This window comes from Sceloporus occidentalis, unplaced genomic scaffold, assembly GCF_023333645.1.
Source record: "Sceloporus occidentalis isolate IW3139 unplaced genomic scaffold, rSceOcc1.0.p SCAF_9, whole genome shotgun sequence".
Lineage (NCBI taxonomy): Eukaryota > Metazoa > Chordata > Lepidosauria > Squamata > Phrynosomatidae > Sceloporus > Sceloporus occidentalis.
Genome location: NW_028316989.1, coordinates 32,339,734 through 32,361,111, shown reverse-complemented (window position 1 = coordinate 32,361,111; position 21,378 = coordinate 32,339,734). Strand labels below are relative to the sequence as shown.

At 41.6% G+C, this 21,378-nt stretch overlaps 2 protein-coding genes across 2 annotated transcripts; both read left to right on the top strand.

Moving 5' to 3' along the window:
* Nucleotides 1-2,834: 2,834 nt before the first annotated feature.
* Nucleotides 2,835-10,250, top strand: LOC149307195 (zona pellucida sperm-binding protein 3-like). The gene is made up of 9 exons (XM_089537603.1): nucleotides 2,835-3,366; nucleotides 4,388-4,506; nucleotides 4,595-4,698; nucleotides 5,255-5,432; nucleotides 6,487-6,604; nucleotides 6,728-6,819; nucleotides 8,038-8,186; nucleotides 8,553-8,675; nucleotides 9,855-10,250. The coding sequence occupies exons 1-9, from the start codon at nucleotides 2,953-2,955 to the stop codon at nucleotides 9,971-9,973; spliced, it is 1,416 nt and encodes a 471-aa protein (XP_089393729.1). The 5' UTR covers nucleotides 2,835-2,952; the 3' UTR covers nucleotides 9,974-10,250.
* Nucleotides 10,251-11,960: 1,710 nt separating this feature from the next.
* Nucleotides 11,961-20,515, top strand: COMMD4 (COMM domain containing 4). The gene is made up of 8 exons (XM_089537710.1): nucleotides 11,961-11,998; nucleotides 13,481-13,552; nucleotides 14,577-14,642; nucleotides 15,715-15,754; nucleotides 16,678-16,797; nucleotides 17,850-17,930; nucleotides 18,637-18,813; nucleotides 19,674-20,515. Exons 1-8 carry the CDS (start codon nucleotides 11,996-11,998, stop codon nucleotides 19,712-19,714), a joined length of 600 nt encoding a protein of 199 aa, XP_089393836.1. The 5' UTR covers nucleotides 11,961-11,995; the 3' UTR covers nucleotides 19,715-20,515.
* Nucleotides 20,516-21,378: the final 863 nt, after the last annotated feature.

Below are 21,378 nucleotides of genomic sequence, written 5' to 3'. Positions count from 1 at the left end.
ACCCAACAGCTTGGATAACCTCTTTAAAGTGCAACCTAAATGCCAGCCCAGGGTCACTACCATACTGACATGGCTGCTACTGCTAAAGTTAAGTCTCCCTTTAAGATGGATCAGGAGTCTGGAGATGAAAAGTAACCATAACACTGAAACCATCAGCCAGCATGGCTACTTGACATGTGGCCAGTAGATTTGAGGTGGGAGGGAATGCTGCTGTTGTGTGCCTTCAAGTCATTTCCAACCTATGGTGAACCTTATATTGACCATATTTGTTCAAAGGAGGCTTGCCATTACTGTCCCCTGAATCTTGCACAAGGTCACCCAGTGGGTTTTATGGCTGAGCTGGGAATTGAACCCTGGTCTCTCGACTCACGGTCCAGCACTCAAAACCCCTACATACATATAGGGTTCTTTAAAAACTTTCCCGAACTCTTTGCAGGGGAGAGACAGGAGAGAACTCACTTCCTTCATTAGCCAAGGATTCAGAACTTATCCCATGGGCAAATAAGCCGGTTTACCTCTTCTGGCTTCAGTTCTGGATCCAGGCTGCCCTCGGATGTTATCATACCTAAATCGCCGGGATGCTGCCACCTGGATCTCTCCCCCTTGCTTCCTCTTTTTTAGACTGCAAGAGACTAACATGGCTGCTTCTTTGAAAGTCAGACCATTGGTTCATCTCTAACCCAGTATCACCAACTCTGATTTGCAGTGATGCCACTCCACTCCAGGTTCCTGACCAGATTCTTCCCTAGCCTTACTGAAAGATTGCTGCTACTCTCCCATCCAATTACTCACTGGACCTGGCTTTATTTAGCTCCTGAAATAAGACAACATTATGTGTACTGAAGTTGGCATGGTTGGAACTGCAGTATGTTCTATGAAACACCAGTTAGTCTCTATATACCCTGCTCACTCCTACGCCAGCATTCTCTGAAGTTGCCAGCTACAGATGTTGGCAAAATGTCAGGAACAAACTTCCAGAATACAGCCACATAGCTTGAAAACCCCACAAAAAACTATTTCTTTCCTAGACCTGACAACTCTTTGGCTACATCCACATGGCAGGAATAATCCAGGTTGACCCCACTTTAACTGCCATAGCTCAAATGCTATGGAATTCTGGAACTTGTAGTTTTGAGAGACATTTAGCCTTCTCTGTTGGATTGCTCTGGTGCCACAACAAACTGCAGTTCCCAAAATTCCATAGCACTGAGCCATGGAATTTAATGTGATGTCCACCTGGATTATTTGTGCAGTGCGGACGCAGCCAGAGTCTCCCAGAGGCAGAGCCCACATGGCCAAAAGGAAGGAATGGCTTTAGCCTACATGGATATCCTTCCATACCGTCTTAACTGAGAACAACAATATCACTTTGATAAAATATAGTCTGTTGCCATATTTTTCTTGTGTAATTTTAAATTCCTTTACCCAATGAAGAAGCCAGTGGAGCCTCAACAACTTGCATCATGCCTTTTGGTTGGTCCCATAAAGGTATCACTGTTTTGTGGATTTTGGATGTTATTGTATTTTGCTGTATGGCCAACATGACTACCCCTGAAAAGGTTTTCTAATATGAAACTGTTACTGAGACTTTTTCCACTTAGCATTTTGTTTTCTGTTGGTCCCTGGCCATAGGCGTTCCTGAACTAACCCTTTTGCAAAGTATTTCCTATTCTCTTCTGGCTGTCCCTTTGATTTCTTTTCTTTTCTTCAGTAAGAGCAATTGCTGCTTCTGCTTTAAAAATAATGTTGGGTTTTTGCTCAACTGCAATTAGAATCATCATAAAAAATATGAGCAATTGTGTCTGTGTGTGCTGTGTGCTTTCAAGCTGTTTCTGACTTATGGCGACACTGTCATGGGGTTTTCTTGACTAGATTTGTTCAGAGGAGGTTTGACATTGCCTTCCCCTGAGGCTGAGAGAGTGTGACTTGCTCAAGGTCACCCCGTGGGTTTCATGGCCAATTACTTGACTCCAAAGAGTAAAACAGTTAATTGAAAGGCCAGTTGATCTGGGATAAACAGAGGTGAAGGGGAAACAACCAGTCAAAGAGCCAGCAGCAAAAGTCATTTTAGAACATAGGAAGCTAGCTGACATTTGTTGGTTGGAGGCAGCAATCCTGAACTACAACTTACAGCATCCACCATCATTAACTATGCTGGCTGTGGTTGATGGGAGCTGTAATGCAATAGGGCCACATGTTTCCAACTGCTGTTGGGAGATCCAGATTTAGGCCCCGCTGAGCCATGAAATTCATTGTGTGGCCTTGGATCAAACCTACTTCATAGGGTTGTTGTGAGAATAAATATGAGCCAGGTATTGATAAAAGCCACCCATGTCATCGTCCACCCATTCAAGGATAGGCAAGTCACACTCTCTCAGCCTCAGAGAATGGCAATGGCAAACCACCTCTGAAGAAACTTGCCAAGAAAACCCATGATAGGTTCATCTTAGGGTTGCCATGATTTGGAAATGACTTGAAGGCACACAACAACAGAGGACAGAAGTGTAACCAATAATATAACGAAAGATATACCATTCAGGGGATGCTGTTTTTGTGTCCTACAATGCCATGGTGGGATACATTGCCCAAGATAAAATCTCTCCTCCTTTCAAGATATAAGAGCTCTGTCTTCTGCTAGCAATATAAAGTAGAGAAAACATTCAATCCTGTTTCATGTTTCAGTCCTGGGGCTACATCAGTTTCAAAAGTAGTTTCAGAACCATGGCCAAAATAGCTCATTTCCATTCTGCACTGAGAAACAAACAGCTTCCCAGCTGGTGCTACACTGCCACCAGTTCCTCCTGTCCTCCTTCATTGCACTTGATTTAAGGAAAAGCATTGGATGCCTAGTTAACTGAGTCAGGTGAGGCAAGCATGGACTTCAGGTGCTGCCTATAAAGGTCTCCAGAGAGAAGTTCTTCAAGCTGCTGTTGGGTTTGTTCACCAGACACCATGGCACTCTCGGCGAATTTGGTGGTCGCTTTGCTTTGCTGGGCAGTTAGTGCAGTGGCTTCCTATGAACCCTGGGATTTTGCTCCAAGGAGCCCAGTCGTTTGGAGGTCTTCTGATAGCGCTATTCCCTATGTGGGGCAGCCCTATGCTTCTTCTTGGGCTCAGAGCTATCCCTGGAGCTGGGTGGATGCTTCCCAGCCTCGGGTCTTGTCCTCCTTGACTCCAGTCACTGCCCAATGTGGAGAAGCTCAAGTGGTGGTGACGGTCAAGAGAGATCTTTTTGGGACTGGGAGGCTCATCCAAGCCACTGACTTGAGTTTGGGCTCACCTGGCTGCCAGCCCACCTCCTTTGATGTGGCAGAAGACGCGGTGATCTTTGACGTCGGGCTCCATGAATGTGGCAGCACCTTGCAGGTATCTTCTCTTACTTACCTATTTAAATATTGCCCTCTAAAGTCACACTAAAACAAGTTGAAAAGTTTAAAACTAATAAGCTAAAGGCATTAAATGCATATTAAACATAAAAAGTTAAATACAGACTTAAAGCTTTAAATTTTTAAAGCTATGTAAAACTGTATTTGGGATAAACAAATGAGGCCCAAAGGCCTCGACAAAAAGCCACATTGTCAGTCAATGCCTAAAGAAAAGGTTGTGGCAATGAGTTGGTTTCTTTCCTGGCCAATTGTTTTGTTCTCAATCTTTGCACTATTATTATTATTATTATTATTATTATTATTATTATTTTGTTTGTTTGTTTGTTTGTTTGTTTGTTTCTATCCAGCCTTCTTTCTAGTACAGGGACTCAAGACGGCTAACAAATCTAAAACAGTTCAAGCTAAAACACTATAAAACATACAAAATACAAGTTTAAAAAACAAATAATTCAAACAATTAAAAACATTACATTACTAAAATTTAAAGTTTAAAGCTCTTTAAAGACAAAAACAAAACAGCATCCATGTGATGCGAAAGCTTGGCGGCATAAAAACGTTTTTACCTGCCACCAGAAGGACAGCAGGGATGGAGCCATCCTGAAGTTTTGGATTTGAACTCTCCAAATCCATAAAATTGGCCTATGCTAACTTGGGATCCCTTAAAAGTTGAAGTCCAAAACATCTGGAGGACCAGAGGTTAAGAACTGCCACTTTCATTCATGTGTTGCTTTTGAAAGCAGTATATGGATCAGTAATTGTAGATTACTGTTCTTGCATGCTTTCAAATCATTGCCATCTTATGTTTACCCTAGGGTCACCATATCATGGGGTTTTCTGGGGCTGAGGGTATGTAGCTTACCCGAGGGGTTTCCATGGCCAAGCAAGGAATCAAACCCTGGTCTCCAGAGTCATAGTCCAATGCCCAAACCATTACACCATGCTGGTTCTCTCAGTATATTATAGCTAACCCTTATATCTCAATATTGCCTGATGTCTTCTAGATGACTCCAGAATCCTTGGTCTACAGCATAAGCCTTTATTATACTCCAACTCCTGCTGCTAATGCCATCATTGTAAGAACCAGTCCAGCTGAAGTCCCTATTGAGTGTCACTACCCAAGGTGAGTTGATAAGATAAGGTTAATGATAACATGTTGGCTTCAAAGTATGCCCTTCCACTTTCTCTCTATCTCTTTTTTACCCCTCCAGGAGAAACAACGTAAGCAGCAAAGCTATCAAGCCAACCTGGGTGCCCTTCACCTCAACTCTTTCAGCAGAACAGAAGCTAAGCTTCTCCTTGCGCTTAATGAATGGTATCTCAAGAAATGTTCCATGACTTACTGTGTCTTCCAGTCCAAAATCTTTGGAGGGACAATGGTGGTGATGTGCCAGTCATGGAACTAACGGTTTCATGAATCGCACATAAACACACAAACATTGCTCGGCAAAGTGACTTTTCAGGTCACAGAATCCTCCACGTTGGGGATTCTGAGAGTTGTACTCCAAGACCAGAATCCAACTACTAATCCCAGATAGAATAGATATAAATGAATTAAAGTGAAATTGGTAAGACAAGACTAATTTGATTGTATAAGTCTAGTTTATTCTAATCACTGGATTTAGGCTCTCAAAAGTATTTCTTGTTTTGGGGAAAAAATACTCCATGCATAAACTTCCCTGCAGATAGAAAGTTAGCATACCAGTGGGGAAGCTTAAGCAGATGTGCTAGCTTTTGATGTACAGCCCAGTGAAACTATATGTGGTTGAAGCAATAGATTTTAGGAAGGATTAACCTCCACAAGGCAAGTCTGCATTAAACTGCATGATTCCTTTCTGGGTAAAATCCTGTAACACAATTTCCCCTTCTAGATGACTGGAGTACAGAGCGAGCATCCAATGGCTTCCAGTTGGGAGATGTGATGTACATCCAAGCAGATGTAAATACGGAGAACCATGTTCCCCTGAGGCTGTTTGTTGACAGTTGTGTCGCCAGCCTGAGCCCAGGCAGGGATTCCAGTCCCCGATATCCCATCATTGACTACAAAGGGTAAGAAAGGTTTTTAGGACATTATCCAGTCACATAACAATAGTTGGAATCCTGTTGATGCCTTGCACATGCACAGGTTCCTCTATGGAAGTTGCCGAATGTGAAACCTTCACATTCAGTTCAAGGTTCCCAAAGTAGAAGCACGCATGTGATGCTATTGACATGGCTGCACATCTCGCACGGCGCATAGAAGGACATGCACATTTAGTTATGCATTTGGTTGCACCTTTGGTGCCTTGGTTCAGCTGTGCAGTGTTGCTGTTCAAAACAAGGGTTGCGTAGCAGAATTAAAACTCTGCATGCAGAGCTTCCTATATAAGAGTTCAGGCTAAGCATGTTAAAGAAACAGGGAAAATTCCAAAATCCATGTAAATTACATACCTCTCTTTGGGTAACAAAAAGGGACACAAAAATACATGGAAAGTTTTTGAGACCCCCCTGTAATGGTTGCTTGATAAAGATATCTGGAGATCAATTTTGCAAGCATGTTCGGGTGGAAACAAGTAGGACATAAATGGATTGTGGATTTTTTCCACAGATCCAGTATTCATTGATTACATTTATTTATCATATTTCAACTCGGCAGGGGCCCCAAGGCAATGCACAAGCAGAAAAACATTAAATAATAAAAAAAGAATTTAAAGTGTCCAATGTCCTCTTTACAAGTAGTTCTAAGAGCCAGCATGGTGTAGTGGTTTAAGCGTTGGACTAAGGCACTGAGAGATCAAGGTTTGAATCCCTGTTTGGCCTTGGAAACCTACTGGGTGACCTTGGGGGAATTTCATGCCATTCCAACAAAGGCTGCTTTTACATGGCAGAATTAATGCAGTTTGACACCACTTTAACTGCCATGACTCCAATTTGTAGTTTGGGGAGATACTTAGCTTTCTCTGTCAGAGAGCTGTGGTGCCACAACAAACTACAAATCTCAGGATTCCATAGGATGGAGCAGTGACAGTTAAAGAGGTGTTAAACTGCATAATTTCTGTGGTGTGGCAGCAGCCAAGGAAGCATTGTTGACCGCCTTTGGAAAATATTCCCCTTTCATTTCCAGTTGCCTTGTTGATGGGAGGTCAGATTCCAGCTCAGCTTTTGTGTCACCAAGACTCAAGGATAACTCACTCCAGTTCACAGTCGATGTCTTCAGATTTACAGGAGATCCCAGAGATCTGGTGAGGCACCTTCTTTTTCAACCTAGTTAATTTTGGATCATCATGATCTTAGCTCCTCTCTGTGCAGTGATTTGGCTAATGTAGTTCTTTCTTTTCTTTCTTCATTACGTTCTGGCTCTTTAGATCTACATCACTTGTCACTTGAAAGTTACTGCAGCTGACCAGGCTCCTGATCGTGAGAACAAGGCTTGTTCCTTCAGTCAAACTAGTAACCTGTGAGTAGCTGGGTATGAGCACTCGAGAGTGATAGCAAATAGTGGGACTAGAGGTTGTCAAAAGCAAATAAGGAGGAATCTTTTTCTTTCCCCATAATACTAGAGCCAATGTGGTGGTCTGAGTGTGGACTAGGGTGCATCTGCACTGTAGAAACAATGCAGTTTGAGTCCACTTTAACTGTCATAGCTCCAACCTACAGAATCCTGAGATTTGTAGTTTGGTGAGGCACCAGCACAATTGGGTAAAGAAGGCAAAAGGCCTTGTAAAACTACAAATCTTAGAATTCCGTAAGATGGAGCTACAGCACTTAAAGTAACATCAAACGGTATTGTTTCTACAGTGCAGATGCACCCCAGCACTCTCCATAGTGCTAGTACTCATGGTCTCAGACATAAAGGATTCTTCATGTTGTATAATTGCTTACATGAATTACCGTATATATTCGACTATAAATCGACCTCATGTATAAGTCCAGGGCAGGTTTTGGGATCAAAATTATAGATTTTTACATGACCCATGGATAAGTCGAGAGTAAAACTTAGGGGCATCTAACAAAGGGTGTAAAGGACAAAGCAAAGGAAAACAATGCCAAAGAACTTACGCAATTCCAGCAGGCATAACTGTTTGTGCTCATACTGAAGGCTGGATGGATGAGAAAATAAAGGGGATTCAGTGATTCCAGAACAGATGACTCTCTTGCCTTTCACCAGGGGATAGTTCCTTTTTTAAACTAGATTTAAAGTACATTGACCCATGGATAAGTCGACTCAGGTTTTTTGGCTCAATTTTTTGACTTAAATTCTAGACTTATACATGGGTATATACAGGCATTTTTGAGGATTAAATAAACCACTGGATATAGGCAGCTGGAGCAGATTTCGGTTCCATTTGTCCCAAGCAGTTTAGACTACAGCTTCCTTGGTTCTTTGCCGTTGGCTGTGGCTGTTGGAATATAAAAGTCCAACAACATTTTGAAGGAATTCAGAGACACAACCGTTTTAGTCTGGAATATTAGTACACAAGGGAATCTTGTAGTTCTTTTCAGGCTATAAAAGCTTATGCTACAACTTCTTCTACACAAAGAAGGTACTACAACATTTGGAAGGCTATAAGTTTACCCAGGGGGAGAGAATAGGGCTTGATGCAAACTTTTTGTACAAAGGTGAAGCAACGTGTGACCTTGTGTTTCTCTCTCCTCCATCTTTGGTCTACTCCAGTTGGATTCCAGTTGAGGGCACCAGGGACATCTGTGCTTGTTGTGAAACTAGGAACTGTGACCAAATACAAGGCCAGCCAAGAAGGTTCAACACCTGGGAGAGATGGGGCAGAGGAAGAAGACCTGTTAGAGCAGCAGCTGCTAAGCATGGTATGTTCAGCCATAGTTGCATAGGTTGGGTTTAATGGCCTGTAAAAGAAGGCCTTCTCAGTCATTGGTCCTCCAGATCAGTGGTCCTCCATTTGTTTTGGACTTCAGATTCCAGAAGCCCCGGCCAAATTGACCAACAGTAAGGAATTATGGGAGCTGAAGTCCAGAACATCTGGAGGACTAAAGGTTGAGAACCACTGTTCCATATGTTTCAGAGTTCAGTTCTGAGAAGTTGTAGCCAATGGTCAGGAAGTCTGGGAGTTAAAGTCTCAAACATTCTGGAAGACCAAAGTAGGAGAACCACTGCTTTATATTATATGGCCTCAACCCAATGAAATGTTATCATTTGACCTCATTCAATTTCAGATACACTTAAGGAAGTGGAGACAGATGTAATGCTGGGCCCCATCCTCATTCTTGATGCCTACCTGACCTCCAGAAGTCTCGCCGGACGCCAGATCGAAGCAAAGGGAGCCTGGGCAGAATATGGTACCTTGGCATACAAACATCAATGAGGGCAGAAAAGCTTCCATGGCAATGGGATGGATAATACACCCCAGGTTTCAAACTGTAATGGAGCTATCCAAGATGCTGAAACCCTATCTCCCCATAGTTTCAGCATTTTATACAGCTGCTCTAGATTTTGTACTAAACCCCACTGAGTCTCACTGATATGGAAGCCACCTGGATAGTACAAGTTGAGTCTCCCTTATCTGAAATGTTTGGGATTTTGAATATCTGCATATACATCCATAATGAGATATCCTGGAAATGGGACCCAAGTCTAAACACACAATTCATTTATGCTTCATATACACCTAATGCACATAGCCTGAAGATCAAGAAAATGCAATGACAAGTTTGCCTTAGGGTTGCCTTAAGTCGGAAATTACTTGAAGGAACACAACAACAAACAACTTTATACAGTTGGCCCTAGTCTTTATCCATGAATTCTTTATCCATGGATTCAAGTATCTATGATTTGAAACCATTATATATACATGTATGTATGTACACACACCATATAGCAAAGCTTCCGTTTGGCTTTTTATATAAAGGACACCATTTTACTATCCACTGTATTTAATGGGACTTAAACATCCACAGATTTTTTTGTATCCATGCAACCAAATCCAGCAGATACCAAGGGCCCACTGTACAATATTTTAAAATAGGTTTGAGCATTAAAGAAAATTTGGGTACACTGAACCATCGGAGAGCAAAGGTACCACTATCTCAGCCACCCATGAAAAAGGTTTTGGCTTGTGGGATATTTTAGGTTTTGGAATTTTGGATAAGGGAGACTCGACCCATAAAGAAAGGACCCTGCAAGATTGTAAGCCAAGTAGAACAGAGTGGGGGGGGAGACCTTTTTTTGAACCTTCGCTGCCAGAATTTCCCAACCAATCTAGCCATTCCCCAAAAGAAACTTCTCAAAGCTTTGTAGAGGAAGGAACTCAGAAATTTGTTAGTAAAATGGGAATACTGTCCAGTGGGAATTTCCTGTGCTGGGAGATGCATATATGAGACGTTAGAAGTTGCATGACTAAGACAGAGCATGAATGTGAAGGGATACCCTGGAGTACTAACTCCATTGGTGTCAATCCAAACTTTGTGGGGTTTGGGTGGTAATTTGAATTCAAAATTAACTCTGGTCTTCCTCTTCAGACTTGTTTCAAGCTCCTGGTATGTTGGTGGGATTCATCTTGATGGCTCTTGCCACGATCCTGGCTCTCACGACTCTAGCGATCCTGTGTGCGAGGAAGAAGCATCCTAGGTCTTCTTAAGAAGCTGTGGAACTGTGTATCCTGGTGTTACCAAAACATATATATAAATAAATGAAGACATTAATTTGGCTTGTTTGCTTAACTGAGACAGAAGAGGCACGACATGGAAGATGCCCTGGGTCGTCTTAAGAAGCTGTGGAACTATGAATCTCAGAGTTACCAAAAATATACAAATGAACTATGTTAATTTGGCTTGTTTGAGTAACTGAGGTGGAAGAGGAACAACATGGAAGATGCTCTTGGTCTTCAAAAGTTGTGGAACTATGTATCCCGGAGTTAGATATATATGAATAAAGAAAGATGTTAATTTGGCTTGCTTAACTGAGCTGGCAGATACACAACATGGAAGATGCCTTGGGTGGGTGGATAGTTCCAGATATTTGCTCTCAGATTAACTAAGAGCAAAATTAGACTAAATTAAGCGCCATGGCTCAGTGTTATGTAATCCTGGGATTTGTAGTTTTGTGAGATACTTAGCCTTGTCAGAGGGCGCTGGTGCCACCGCAAACTACAGATCCGAGGATTCTACAGCATTGAGCTAGGGTAGTTAAAAGGGTGTCAAAGGGCCTGAACAGATAGGACAAAATAAAGCTGCTTTGGGTCACTTTGGAGGTATGCTATTTAAATGATGCATGTGTCCTGAGAGGCCGGAAGCCACTCCAAAGTCACGCTCCAGTCCAAAAGGAATGAAGCATGGCTTTGGCATGGCTTCCGGCCTCTTAGGACACATGCATCATTTAAACAGCATACTTCCAAAGTGACCCGAAGCAGCTTTATTTTGGCCTGTCTGTTCAGGCTCAAACTGCATTATTTTTGCAGTGCAGATTGTAGCTCTAGATGTACCTCCTAAGTGGGCAGCTCCATTGGATCTTGGGGACCTCCAAAGAGCATAAAGACACTCAAAACTGAAGCAAAACAAAGCGGCAGGAATTAGAGATTATTTTTAAACAGTGTTAAAACCAGACAGAGAATTCTTGCAACCACTTTAAATACAGAATTGCTGCTTTTGGTAATTTCCTATTCACTTTGCCTTCTTCCAGAATACCTCATTTAACTGTGGCTGAAGCCAAGATTGTTTGGGTCATAATTTCTTAGTGGTTACTGGAATGGCAGCTGTCACCTTGTAGGAAGAGAAAATGAAATATATTTTGTATCTCCAAACTCACTGAGCATATTGCTTGTACCTTTGAAGAGTTATTTTTCATAGACCTGGAAGTGGTGGGCAAGGGCCATCGAATCGAATCCAACCCCTGGTTGAACAAAGTTCTCTTTCATTACTCTTTCTTTCATTACATTTCTCTGAGTGATGAATGAAAGAGCATTGAAAAAGAATAATTTGACACTGCTTATAGATAGATGGATTGCACCAAAAGTTATAGTCCAGATATAGAGACACAGACATTGCAGAGCTGGGAGGAAGGTGATGGTTCTTTAGCATTACAATTCCCCAAATCCATAAGTCAGCATTTTTTACACCTATATGTAAATATACATTATCCCAATGGTTATAGTCCAAATACACACACATGTATACACACGACTGCAGAGCTAAGAGGGTGATGATTCTTTTGCACTACAGTTCCCAGAATCCAAAAGCCAGCATTTTTGACATCGTTTCTATATAAATATATATATTGACCCAAAAGTTATAGTCCAGGTATAGAGATAGTCACACATACATACAAATTGCAGAGCTGGAAGGGTGGTGGTTTTGCACTACGATTCCCAGAATCCACAAGCCTGCATTTTTAGACTGTGTGTGTATCCCCAAAAAGTTATAGTCCAAATGCAGATATAGCTACATTGCAGATCTGGGACGGTAATGATTCTTGTTGCACTTGATGCTGCAAGACTTTTGCTGGAAGAAAAATTCAGGCTCCAGCAATGAAAGTGTTAACTGTCAGCTGACTGTCTTTCAGAGGTCAGCTGATCCGTGGAAACCTTTTAGTGATTGGCTAAAGGAAAGCAATCAGCTGGTTCAATTTTCCAGGACAAAGAGTGCTGCAGTCAGACCAGGAAACCATGGTAAGGTTTATAGTATAATATTTCTCTAGTGGGACTTTATTGCAACCAAATGTGCAATGAAATCTGGATTCCAAAGATATGGGTGCACTTCTTGGGTGCATCTGCACTGCAAAAATAATGCAGTTTGGTACTGCTTTAATTGCCATGGCTCCATCCCATATAATCCTGGGATTTGCAGTTTTACAAGGTCTTTCGCCCTCTCTGCCAAAGTTGCATCCACATTGCAGGAATCAAGCAGTTGGACACTGCTTTAACTGCCCTGGCTCCATCTTACACAATCTTGGGATTTCAAACAAAAATCCACCAAACAGTGATATCTTTATTGGCCAAGCGAAATGCACAATATACTTGTTGCAAGCTTTCAAAGCTCCCCAGGCTTCTTCATCAGGCAAGATGTAACAAACCGAACAGGAGAAAAATTGAGGATGTTAGTATGATGCCTGCATTTTGTTGGGATCTGTAGTTTAGTCAGGCACCAATGATCTTTGGCAGAGATGGGTTAAAGACCTTGTGAAAGCTCCAAATCCTAGGATGGAGTTATGGCACTTCAGGTAATGTCAAATTGCATGATTTCTACAGTGTAGATGCACCTAAAAGTGCATCCAGAAAATGCACTAGTGAAAATGCAACACAAGTGCCAAAGCTAGGATGCATTTGCACAGTTTAATGCCTACAATTGTTTTCAGAGCTAGAGCTACGCTACAAAGCATAAGCAATAATTGCAAAAAGGGAATGCGCAGAGTGCTTTTACACTTAACAAATGATTTACAAGAATGAGACTTCATAGATCTGCTTTAGATGACTAGAATAATAATGAACCAAACAAGACATCTATTAAAACGCTGCCAATCTGATCTAGTTTTTTTTAGCTCCAGGTATTTGTGAATGTGAAAAGAGAGAGCAGAAGGAGATGAGTATGGGAGGGAAATATGTGACATTGTTGTTGTTGTGTGCCTTAAGGCAAACCTATCACAGGGTTTTCTTGGCACATTTCTTCAGCCACAGTTTGTCATTGACTACTCCTTGAGGCTGAGAGAGTGTAACTTCCCCAAGGCCACCCAGTTGGTTTTTGTAGCCGAGTCGGAATTTGAACCCAGGTCTCCAGAGTCATAGTCCATTGCTCAAACCACTACATAATGCTGGCTTGCATAACATATAACACTGCCTTGCATAAAATTGCTCATTTCAAGTCCAGCGTCATTTTAGGTTTGGAAACTTCAGTGCCATAACCTCCCAAAAGTCTATAAATATTTGTCCCCATATTAATAGTGAAATGTTTTGTCCGAATTGTCCAAGCAAAAAGGATACTAAATGGCAAAAGGATACTACTGTAAATGGTCTGAGTTTTTCATCAAAATTTGGCTCCTGGACTTAGTTACAATCTCTAATCTAAAAAATCTATCTCTTACTATAGATGCAGATTCAGGTTGCTAAAACAAGCAGTGTTTGGTCACATACATTAATTTCATTTCTTCTATCCAGAGGTTCCGGTTCTGTGGCGACTTGGACTGTCCTGACTGGGTCTTGGCAGAAATTAGCACCTTGGCCAAAATTGTAAGTGACATTGTTTTCTGCATGAAATATGTACAAGTTGAGTCTCCTTTATCCACAGTGTGTGGGATCAGAAGTATTTTGATGTTCAGATTTTGGAATACTTATATTTATATAATGAGAGTAGAGATGAGACCCAAGTCTAAACAAAAAAAAAAATCATCTACGTTTCATACACGCCTTATAAATATAACCGGAAGGTAATTTTATACAATGTTTTAAATAATTTTGTTGATGGAACAAAGTTTGTGTACATTGAACCATCAGAAAGCAAAGGTGTCACTATTTCAGCCATGAAAAAAGTGTTTTGAAGTGTTTTGAAATTCCAGATAAGGGATATTCAACCTTTACTTCATTTCTCTTGGGATGTGTTCAGTGCAAGACTTCCCCAAGTCAATGTAGATGGGAATCTTCTAGCTTTCAAGATGCTTTTAGAATATTGCTCCCGGTATTCCTTACCATTGGCTACATTTACGAGAGATGCTGGGACTTAGAGTCCAATAGCATCTGGAGGCCTTCATAATTCCCATTCTTCTTGGAAGTGGAGCAGGGCAGACTTCAGGTTTGCAAGATTTACTTTCTTTGAGCCATGGCAATTAAAGTGGTGTCAAACGATTATAGCTGAAGTGCGGATGCAGCCTGGGTGTCAAAAATTCTTTCTGGTCTACTCAAAAGAGGTATCTATCAGTCGGCCCTGATCTATCTTTTATCCACCACCAGCACTGCAGGACTCAATGGTTGATCAATAGTCAATAGCTGTGTTGTTATTAGAAAGTTTTATTGCAATAATCCATTGCTTCTCCTGCACACTTGAAGGAGTCAGATTTCATTCATGCAATCCTTTTCTGTCCTTCTGGTCAGAAATAATGGGATAGACTATCCTTATCCAGGCAGCATTCCCCATAATCCATTAAAAGGCTATGGGACACATCGCTTACCAGGATTCCTGCATGGGGTTCATGAAGGAGTTGATGTTATGGATAAAGCTTCAATGACTGTGTTTTGTTTTGTTTTATCATCATTCTAGTCCTCAGTGAAACTGAAGCTGATCTGTGCCCAGGTGCTGAAGGATCTGCTTGGAGATGGGATTGATGTAAGTCCATTTTTTGTGTCACTCAGATCATAAAGGTATAGAAAGAACCCCTGCAGAGGATCAGTTTATCTCTTACCAAACTCATGGTGAAGGCATGCATCAAAGAGATAGCCTTTTCTAAAAGAAATATTTGCATGGCTACCACTTTCAAGGTTTGAGGTTGGGCTGTTTATTATAGAATGGCTATCTGCAAACTATCATCCTGATGTAAAAAGGTCAGGAAAAGAATTAGAAGCACCTGTCCTGTTTGATCTGTGAATACAGGCCAGGGGTAAGGGACACAAAATCCTCCAGAGGTTGCTGGACTGTACCTTCCCTCATCCTTCACCATTAGCCGGGTGGGGATGATGGCAGTAGCAGTCTAACAACATCTGGAAGGCCAGGTGTGTGTCACTTCTAGTGTAGGTTAACAGCACCCGTCTCTTTCAGTACTTTGTAAAAACACTATGGTGTAGCAGTAGTTCTGCAAATTTGAGACTATTTTTATACATTAATTAATTTAAGTATTTGTTGTTGTTGTTCTAGTATGCCTTCAAGTCCTTTCCGACTTAGGGCGACCCTAAGGCAAAACTATAATGGGGTTTTCTTGCAAGATTTGTTCAGAGGAGGTTTGCCATTGCCTTCCCCTGAGGCTGAGAGAGTGTGACTTGCCCAAGGTCACCCACTGGGTTTCATGGCCAAGATGGGAATTGAATCCTAGTCTCCAGAATCCTAGTCTCTGGAATGACGTGTCCTTTAACTTTTGTGGTGAAGTGTTTCTATGGTCTTACTCCGCTTGGGTAGACTTGGATGTCTCTAGCTCAGTATTTGCCCATTATTATTTCTTGCATATTATTATTATTATTACAGTATTATTATTATTATTATTATTATTATTTATTGTTATTATTGATGAGGTGTAGGAACCAGTCCTTGAAGGTGTTGTGCTGCAACAGGTCATGTATAAATTGGGTCCACACCCATGGAGGCACTTCAGATACTGTGGTGAATGGGGAGACCCAAAGAATATTTGAGTTTATCAAGGTTTTATGTAAAATGGACTGAAGTGGGACTGGGTGTTTTTGTCTTGCAGTATGAGAAGATCCTAAAGCTGACATCTGATGCCAAATTTGGTGAGTATCCTTTCCTATCGGAGGTAGTGGCAAAAAATGTCTAGGGAACAACCCCAAATGTCATCATGTCATCTCATTTAAAATGTATAAATACAAGTTGCATCTTCCTTATCCATAATTCTGAAATCCAAAATGCTCCACATCGGCGGCTCTGATAGAGACACCTTCACTTTTTCTGATGGTTCAATGTACACAATTTTTTTCATGCACTATATTATTAAAAACACTGTGTATAAAATTAGCTATGTGTGTAAGGTACATGAATTTCATACTTAGAGTTGGGCCCCATCTCCACGATATCTCATTATATTTTTGTAAGTACGGTATTCCAAAATACCAAATAATCCAGAGAAGGCTAAATAGCTCACAAAACTACAGATCCAAGAATTCCATAGCACTGAGCCATGGCAGTTAAAGTGGTGTCAAACTGCTTTATTTCTGCTGTGCAGACAAAGCCTAGGAAATGTCCAGTTATTGTGTTACTCTTCCATTACACATATAAAATATGTGTCTAGGGTGACTTGAGCTGCATTCGCATGGTAGAAATAGTCCAGGTTGACACCATTTTAACTGCCACGGCTCCATGCTGTGGAATCTTGGGGAGTTGTAGTTTTGAGAGCTACTTAGCTTTCTCTGCTCCAGGGCCACCACAAACTACAAATCCCAGGATTCCAAAGGACGGAGCCAAAGCAGTTGAAAGGGATGTCAAACCAGATTATTTCTGCAGTGTGGATGCAGCCTTGGAGAGCCAACTAGACTCTTGGCCAATTCTTCTGGAAATTCCAAATCTCTATGAGTTTAGAGATTGTTTTTCCTTTTGTATGAGAGAGGCTCAGTAGCTAAAATAAATAAATATAATAATAATAATAATAATAATAATAATAATAATAATAATCAGATTTCTGTTCCTTTTCCTTTTGCAGAGTCAGGGGATGTGAAGGCTACTGTCGCGGTCCTTAGCTTCATTCTCTCCAGTGCTGCCAAACACAATGTTGACTCTGAATCTCTTTCAAGTGAGCTGCAACAATTGGGTTTACCCAAAGGTGAGCCATGAAAGGCAGTGATAGCGATAGGAACCTTGCATTGGGAGGCACATGTCTGGCACGTAACTACCCATATATACTCATGTATAAGTCAAGAGCAGAGTTTAGGGCCAAAATTATGAATTTTGATATGACCTGTGTATCATTTCAGGGTAAAATTTAGGAACATGTAACAAAGGCTGTAAAGGATGAAGCAAAGGAAAATGATGCCAAAGAACTTACAAAGTTCCAGCAGGCATAACTGTTTGTGCTCATCCTACGGGTTGGGTGGTTGAGGAAAGAACTATGCTAAATGGTGGCTGTGTGGGGGATGCTGGGAAATGTAGCCCAACAACATCTCAGCGCCCCATGGTTTGCACCCATAGCTTAACCCTTGGTATCTTTATGCATTTTGTAAAAAAGGAAATACAACAGCCAGTGTTAGTCAAGGAGGGGACTATGGGGCCTACCAGGTGTTCTTGGATTGCAGTGCTCATCAGCCCTCCACACTGGCTCTATTGGCTATGATGAGAGCTACAGTCAATGACATCTGACAGACTAGATGTTCTGCACCCATGATCTAACTTGAGGGCTAAGTCACAAAGGCAAAAAATATTATTATTATTTATTATTATTAAGCTTTATTTATATAGCGCTGTAAATTTACACAGCACTGTACATACAATCTTTTAATTAGGGAGGACACAATGGAAATCGAAATGGAAATGTCCTGTAGGGCCTAAGAGTCCAGCACCAGATCCCATCTGAGCTTGGAAGCTAAGCAGGGCCAGCCCCGGTTAGAACTTGGATGGGAGACTCCCAGCGAACCCCAGGTGCCGTAAGCTATATTTCAGAGGAAGGAATTGGCAAAACCACCTTGGACTATTCCTTGCCTAAGAAAGCCTCATGAAATTCATGGGGTCACCATAAGTCGACAGGCAACTTGAAAACACATACACACTCATACATGGTTTGCTAAAGGCAGATTTAATCAATCCTTTTTTGGTTTGTTTTTAAGAGAAAGAGCAAATTTTGTAATGCTTTTGTCCTCCTCGCCCTTTTATGTGTTGCAGAACATGCCACAGGATTGTGCCGATCCTATGAAGAAAAACAGACTCCCCTTCAGGACAGTCTTCGGAGAGGCAGCCTCAGGTGTAAGTCAAGCTGTTCAGTTTTGCATACAGAAAGTTAATACTAAAGGTTGATTGGGATGATTGTGATATCTGTCTGGTCCATTTCCATGCTGGCTCTTTCTTCTGTGGAAGCTTTTCAGGGCAATGAGATGTTTACAGACTTCCTTTAAAAGATGTGATAAAAAAGCCAACACACCTGAATTGTAAGGTCATCCAATGGACAAAACAATATACAAGTAGTCTGAATGAAACTAGTGCTCTTTGCTGTTGCTTCAAATATAAATATTTTAATTAAAAATGAATCTAGTTATCATTGCCAGGCTAATTTTAGTTGCATGGTAGGATGCCACCATGTCATTTAATTAGAATTTTGCTTATCTTCCAGTTTAGTGGTATAGTGGTTTTGAGCATTGGATTACAATCTGCACATTAAGGTTTGATTCCTCCCAGGGTGACCTTGGGCAAGTCATACTCTCTCAGCCTCAGAGAAAGGCAAAGACAACACCCCTCTGAACAAATCATGCCAAGAAATCCCCCATGATAGGTTTGCCCTAGGGTCTCCATACGCTGGAAACTACTTGAAGGCACACAACAGCAAAGTTTGGAAGCAACTGAATATCAGTGTTGATTGAAACAAGTTTGAAAGTGTGTTCTATACATCGGAGAGATCTGTTCTTTTGCAGAGAACCTGTGTTCCTCCACTCTTAGCTTTCTCTCTGCCTTGCAGTGAACTGTCTGGATTCGGTGTCTTGGAGGGTGGATTATACCCTTAGCTCCAGCGAACTCCAGCGAGTCAATGAACCTGTAGTTCACCTCAAGCTAAACGTGAAAAACACAGACAGAGGTGTCCTGGAACCTGTTGCGATGACGGTATCGGCAGAGAAGTTCCGAGTCTTGCTCGCAGGTGGGAAACCATAGATAGCCACAGGCAAGGATGCCGATTGTGCGGCCCTCCAGATGTACCGTATATACTCAACTATAAGTCAACCTCATGTATTAGTTGAGGTCAGGGTTTGGGGGCCAAAATTATGGACTTTGCCATGACCCATGGATAGGTCGAGGGTAAAACTTGGAGGCTCCTTTAGTGTTCATATTTGTACGTATGACAAGAGAGGCTCTCATTGAGGCTTTTTGCTTCATTGGTTCAGCTTTTGCTCTTAAACACACAGATATCAATCAATCACCCAGGACTTTTCTGCTTGGCTCCAGGGAGAAATAAACTCCTCTCCACACCGCATGGGGATTTCTGAAAGAGCTGCTATCACATTACTATCGTGACCCGTAAATAAGTTGACCTGGGACTTTGAGGTCAATATCTGGGCAAAATTTTTAGACTCATAGATGGGTATATACGGTAGTTAGAGGGGCAGCATAGTGTAGTGGTTTGAGCATTGGATTAAGTCTTGGAGAAGGCTCTGTATCTTGTCACTCCCTGCCTTCCAAATCTGAAAGTCACAGACTTTTTATGTTACTCACTATAATGTGATATTAGAATGGAAATGTGATGTTTGGGTAGGTTTGTACATGATGTAGAATGGTTGTTGTGTGTTAATATGTAACGTGTGTGTCATGGTCTACATGTTATTCATTTGAAGTATGATTTTTAATAAACATATTTTATTTTTAAAAAGTCTTAGGAGACAGCAGGGCCTCTATGGCTAATCATAGCTCCTGGGCAAGCATCTGAAGGGATCTGGTCACACACTTTTTATACAATCACTATTCATTTCTTTCCTTTTTCTTTTCCCCTTTTCTTATTTCCAGAGCTAAAACAGGCCCAAGCCATCATGAAAACATTAGACTGAAGAGCCTTCGGGATGGAAGAACCTGACGTGTGGAATATGTCTTTTATTTTCCCCAAACATCTCCAATGGACAAGTCGTTTCACAAGGCGCAGGAGACACTTTTTCCATTTGCTGTTTGGAAGGAGACCATGATCAAAATCCATTCCTCTTTTCCACCTCACTGTTTGTGCTCAAGACTGAATAGCGTTCCTTCTGTTGGTTGAGTATTCAGTCCTTCTTGAAGCACTGTACAGAATGAGGCGATGGAAGTGACTGTACCTTACTAGTGCAAATAACGGAGTCCAATTTTTAAATATATTGTATATATTTCCATGCAGAAGAACATTCCAGCACTGAGAAAACTAGCACAGCAGGGAATGGATAAAAGAAAAAAAACACACATATTTTCTCTTGCTATAATAATCTCCCTTCCTCTCACATTTGACAGAAAAGCCTAATGTGGGGTGCATCTACACTGCAGGAATAATGCAGTTTGGCACCACTTTAACTGCCATGTCTCGATTCTATGGAATTCTGGGATTTGTAGTTAGCTTTGGGAGAGAAGGCTAAAGACCTTGTAAAACTACAAACCCCAGGATTCCATAGGATGAGGCAATGGCAGTGTCAAACAGCATTATTTCTGTGGTACAGATGCAGCCATTGTCTCCATTCTTTCTTTGAGATCTGCACATCACAGAGAAGACAATGCCGGAGGTATACTTTTGGATCTTTGTGCATTTGCAGCTTGCTTTCCAAAATGTTGAATCTGCTTCTGTATACTATTTCTGTACTTTGCCAGAAGAGAATAAATTAAATCACCCAGTTTGGTGTAGTGCTTTGAGTGTTGGACTACGACTCCGGAGATCTGGTTTGGATTCCTCACTTGGCTCTGGAAATTCATTGGGTGATCTTGGGTGAGTCACACACTCTCAGCCCCAGAAAACCCCATGATAGGATCGCCACAAATCAGAAACAACTGGAAGGCACACAGCAACAACAACAACTGTGAAGTCTCAACATAAAGGGGAAAGATGTTTCTGTTGCTAAAGAATGAATGAGGCAGGAATGCTAACCTAAGCAAGAAAGTGGAAAAACATATAATATCAAGAAATCATTTTAAAATGAATTACAGCAGAATTGGTAACGAACATGGCAGCACACCAAATAACCAAAATGGGACCATAAAACAAAACCTTACTGGACTTCAGGTTCCAGGGGCCAGTGGCAACACTGGTCGGGAGAACAAGGTCATAGGACTATAGCTCCCATCATTCCGGCCAGCATGAGGGATGTTGGGAGCTGTAGTCTTAAAAACCATTGGAAGCTTGCCTGTTACTAACCTAGAGGAGGCTGTGCAATTTGGCCCTTAAAAGGGTATACTCCAGTTCCCATCATTCTCCACCATTGGCAATAAGACCAATGGGACCTAGAGTCCAGTAACAGTCAGAGGGATATCAGTCACCTGCCTTGGGTCCTATGGTGGAAGAACAATGAGATTTAAATTAAATATAAGGGTGCATCTACACTGAAGAAATAATGCAGTTTGACACCACTAGCTGCCCTGGCTCCATCCTACAGAAATCCTGGGATCTGTAGTTTGGTGAGGCACCAGCACTCTTCTTGGGCAAAGACCTTGTGAAAGCTACAAATCCCAGGAGTCCCTAGGATGGAGCTACAGCCCTTAA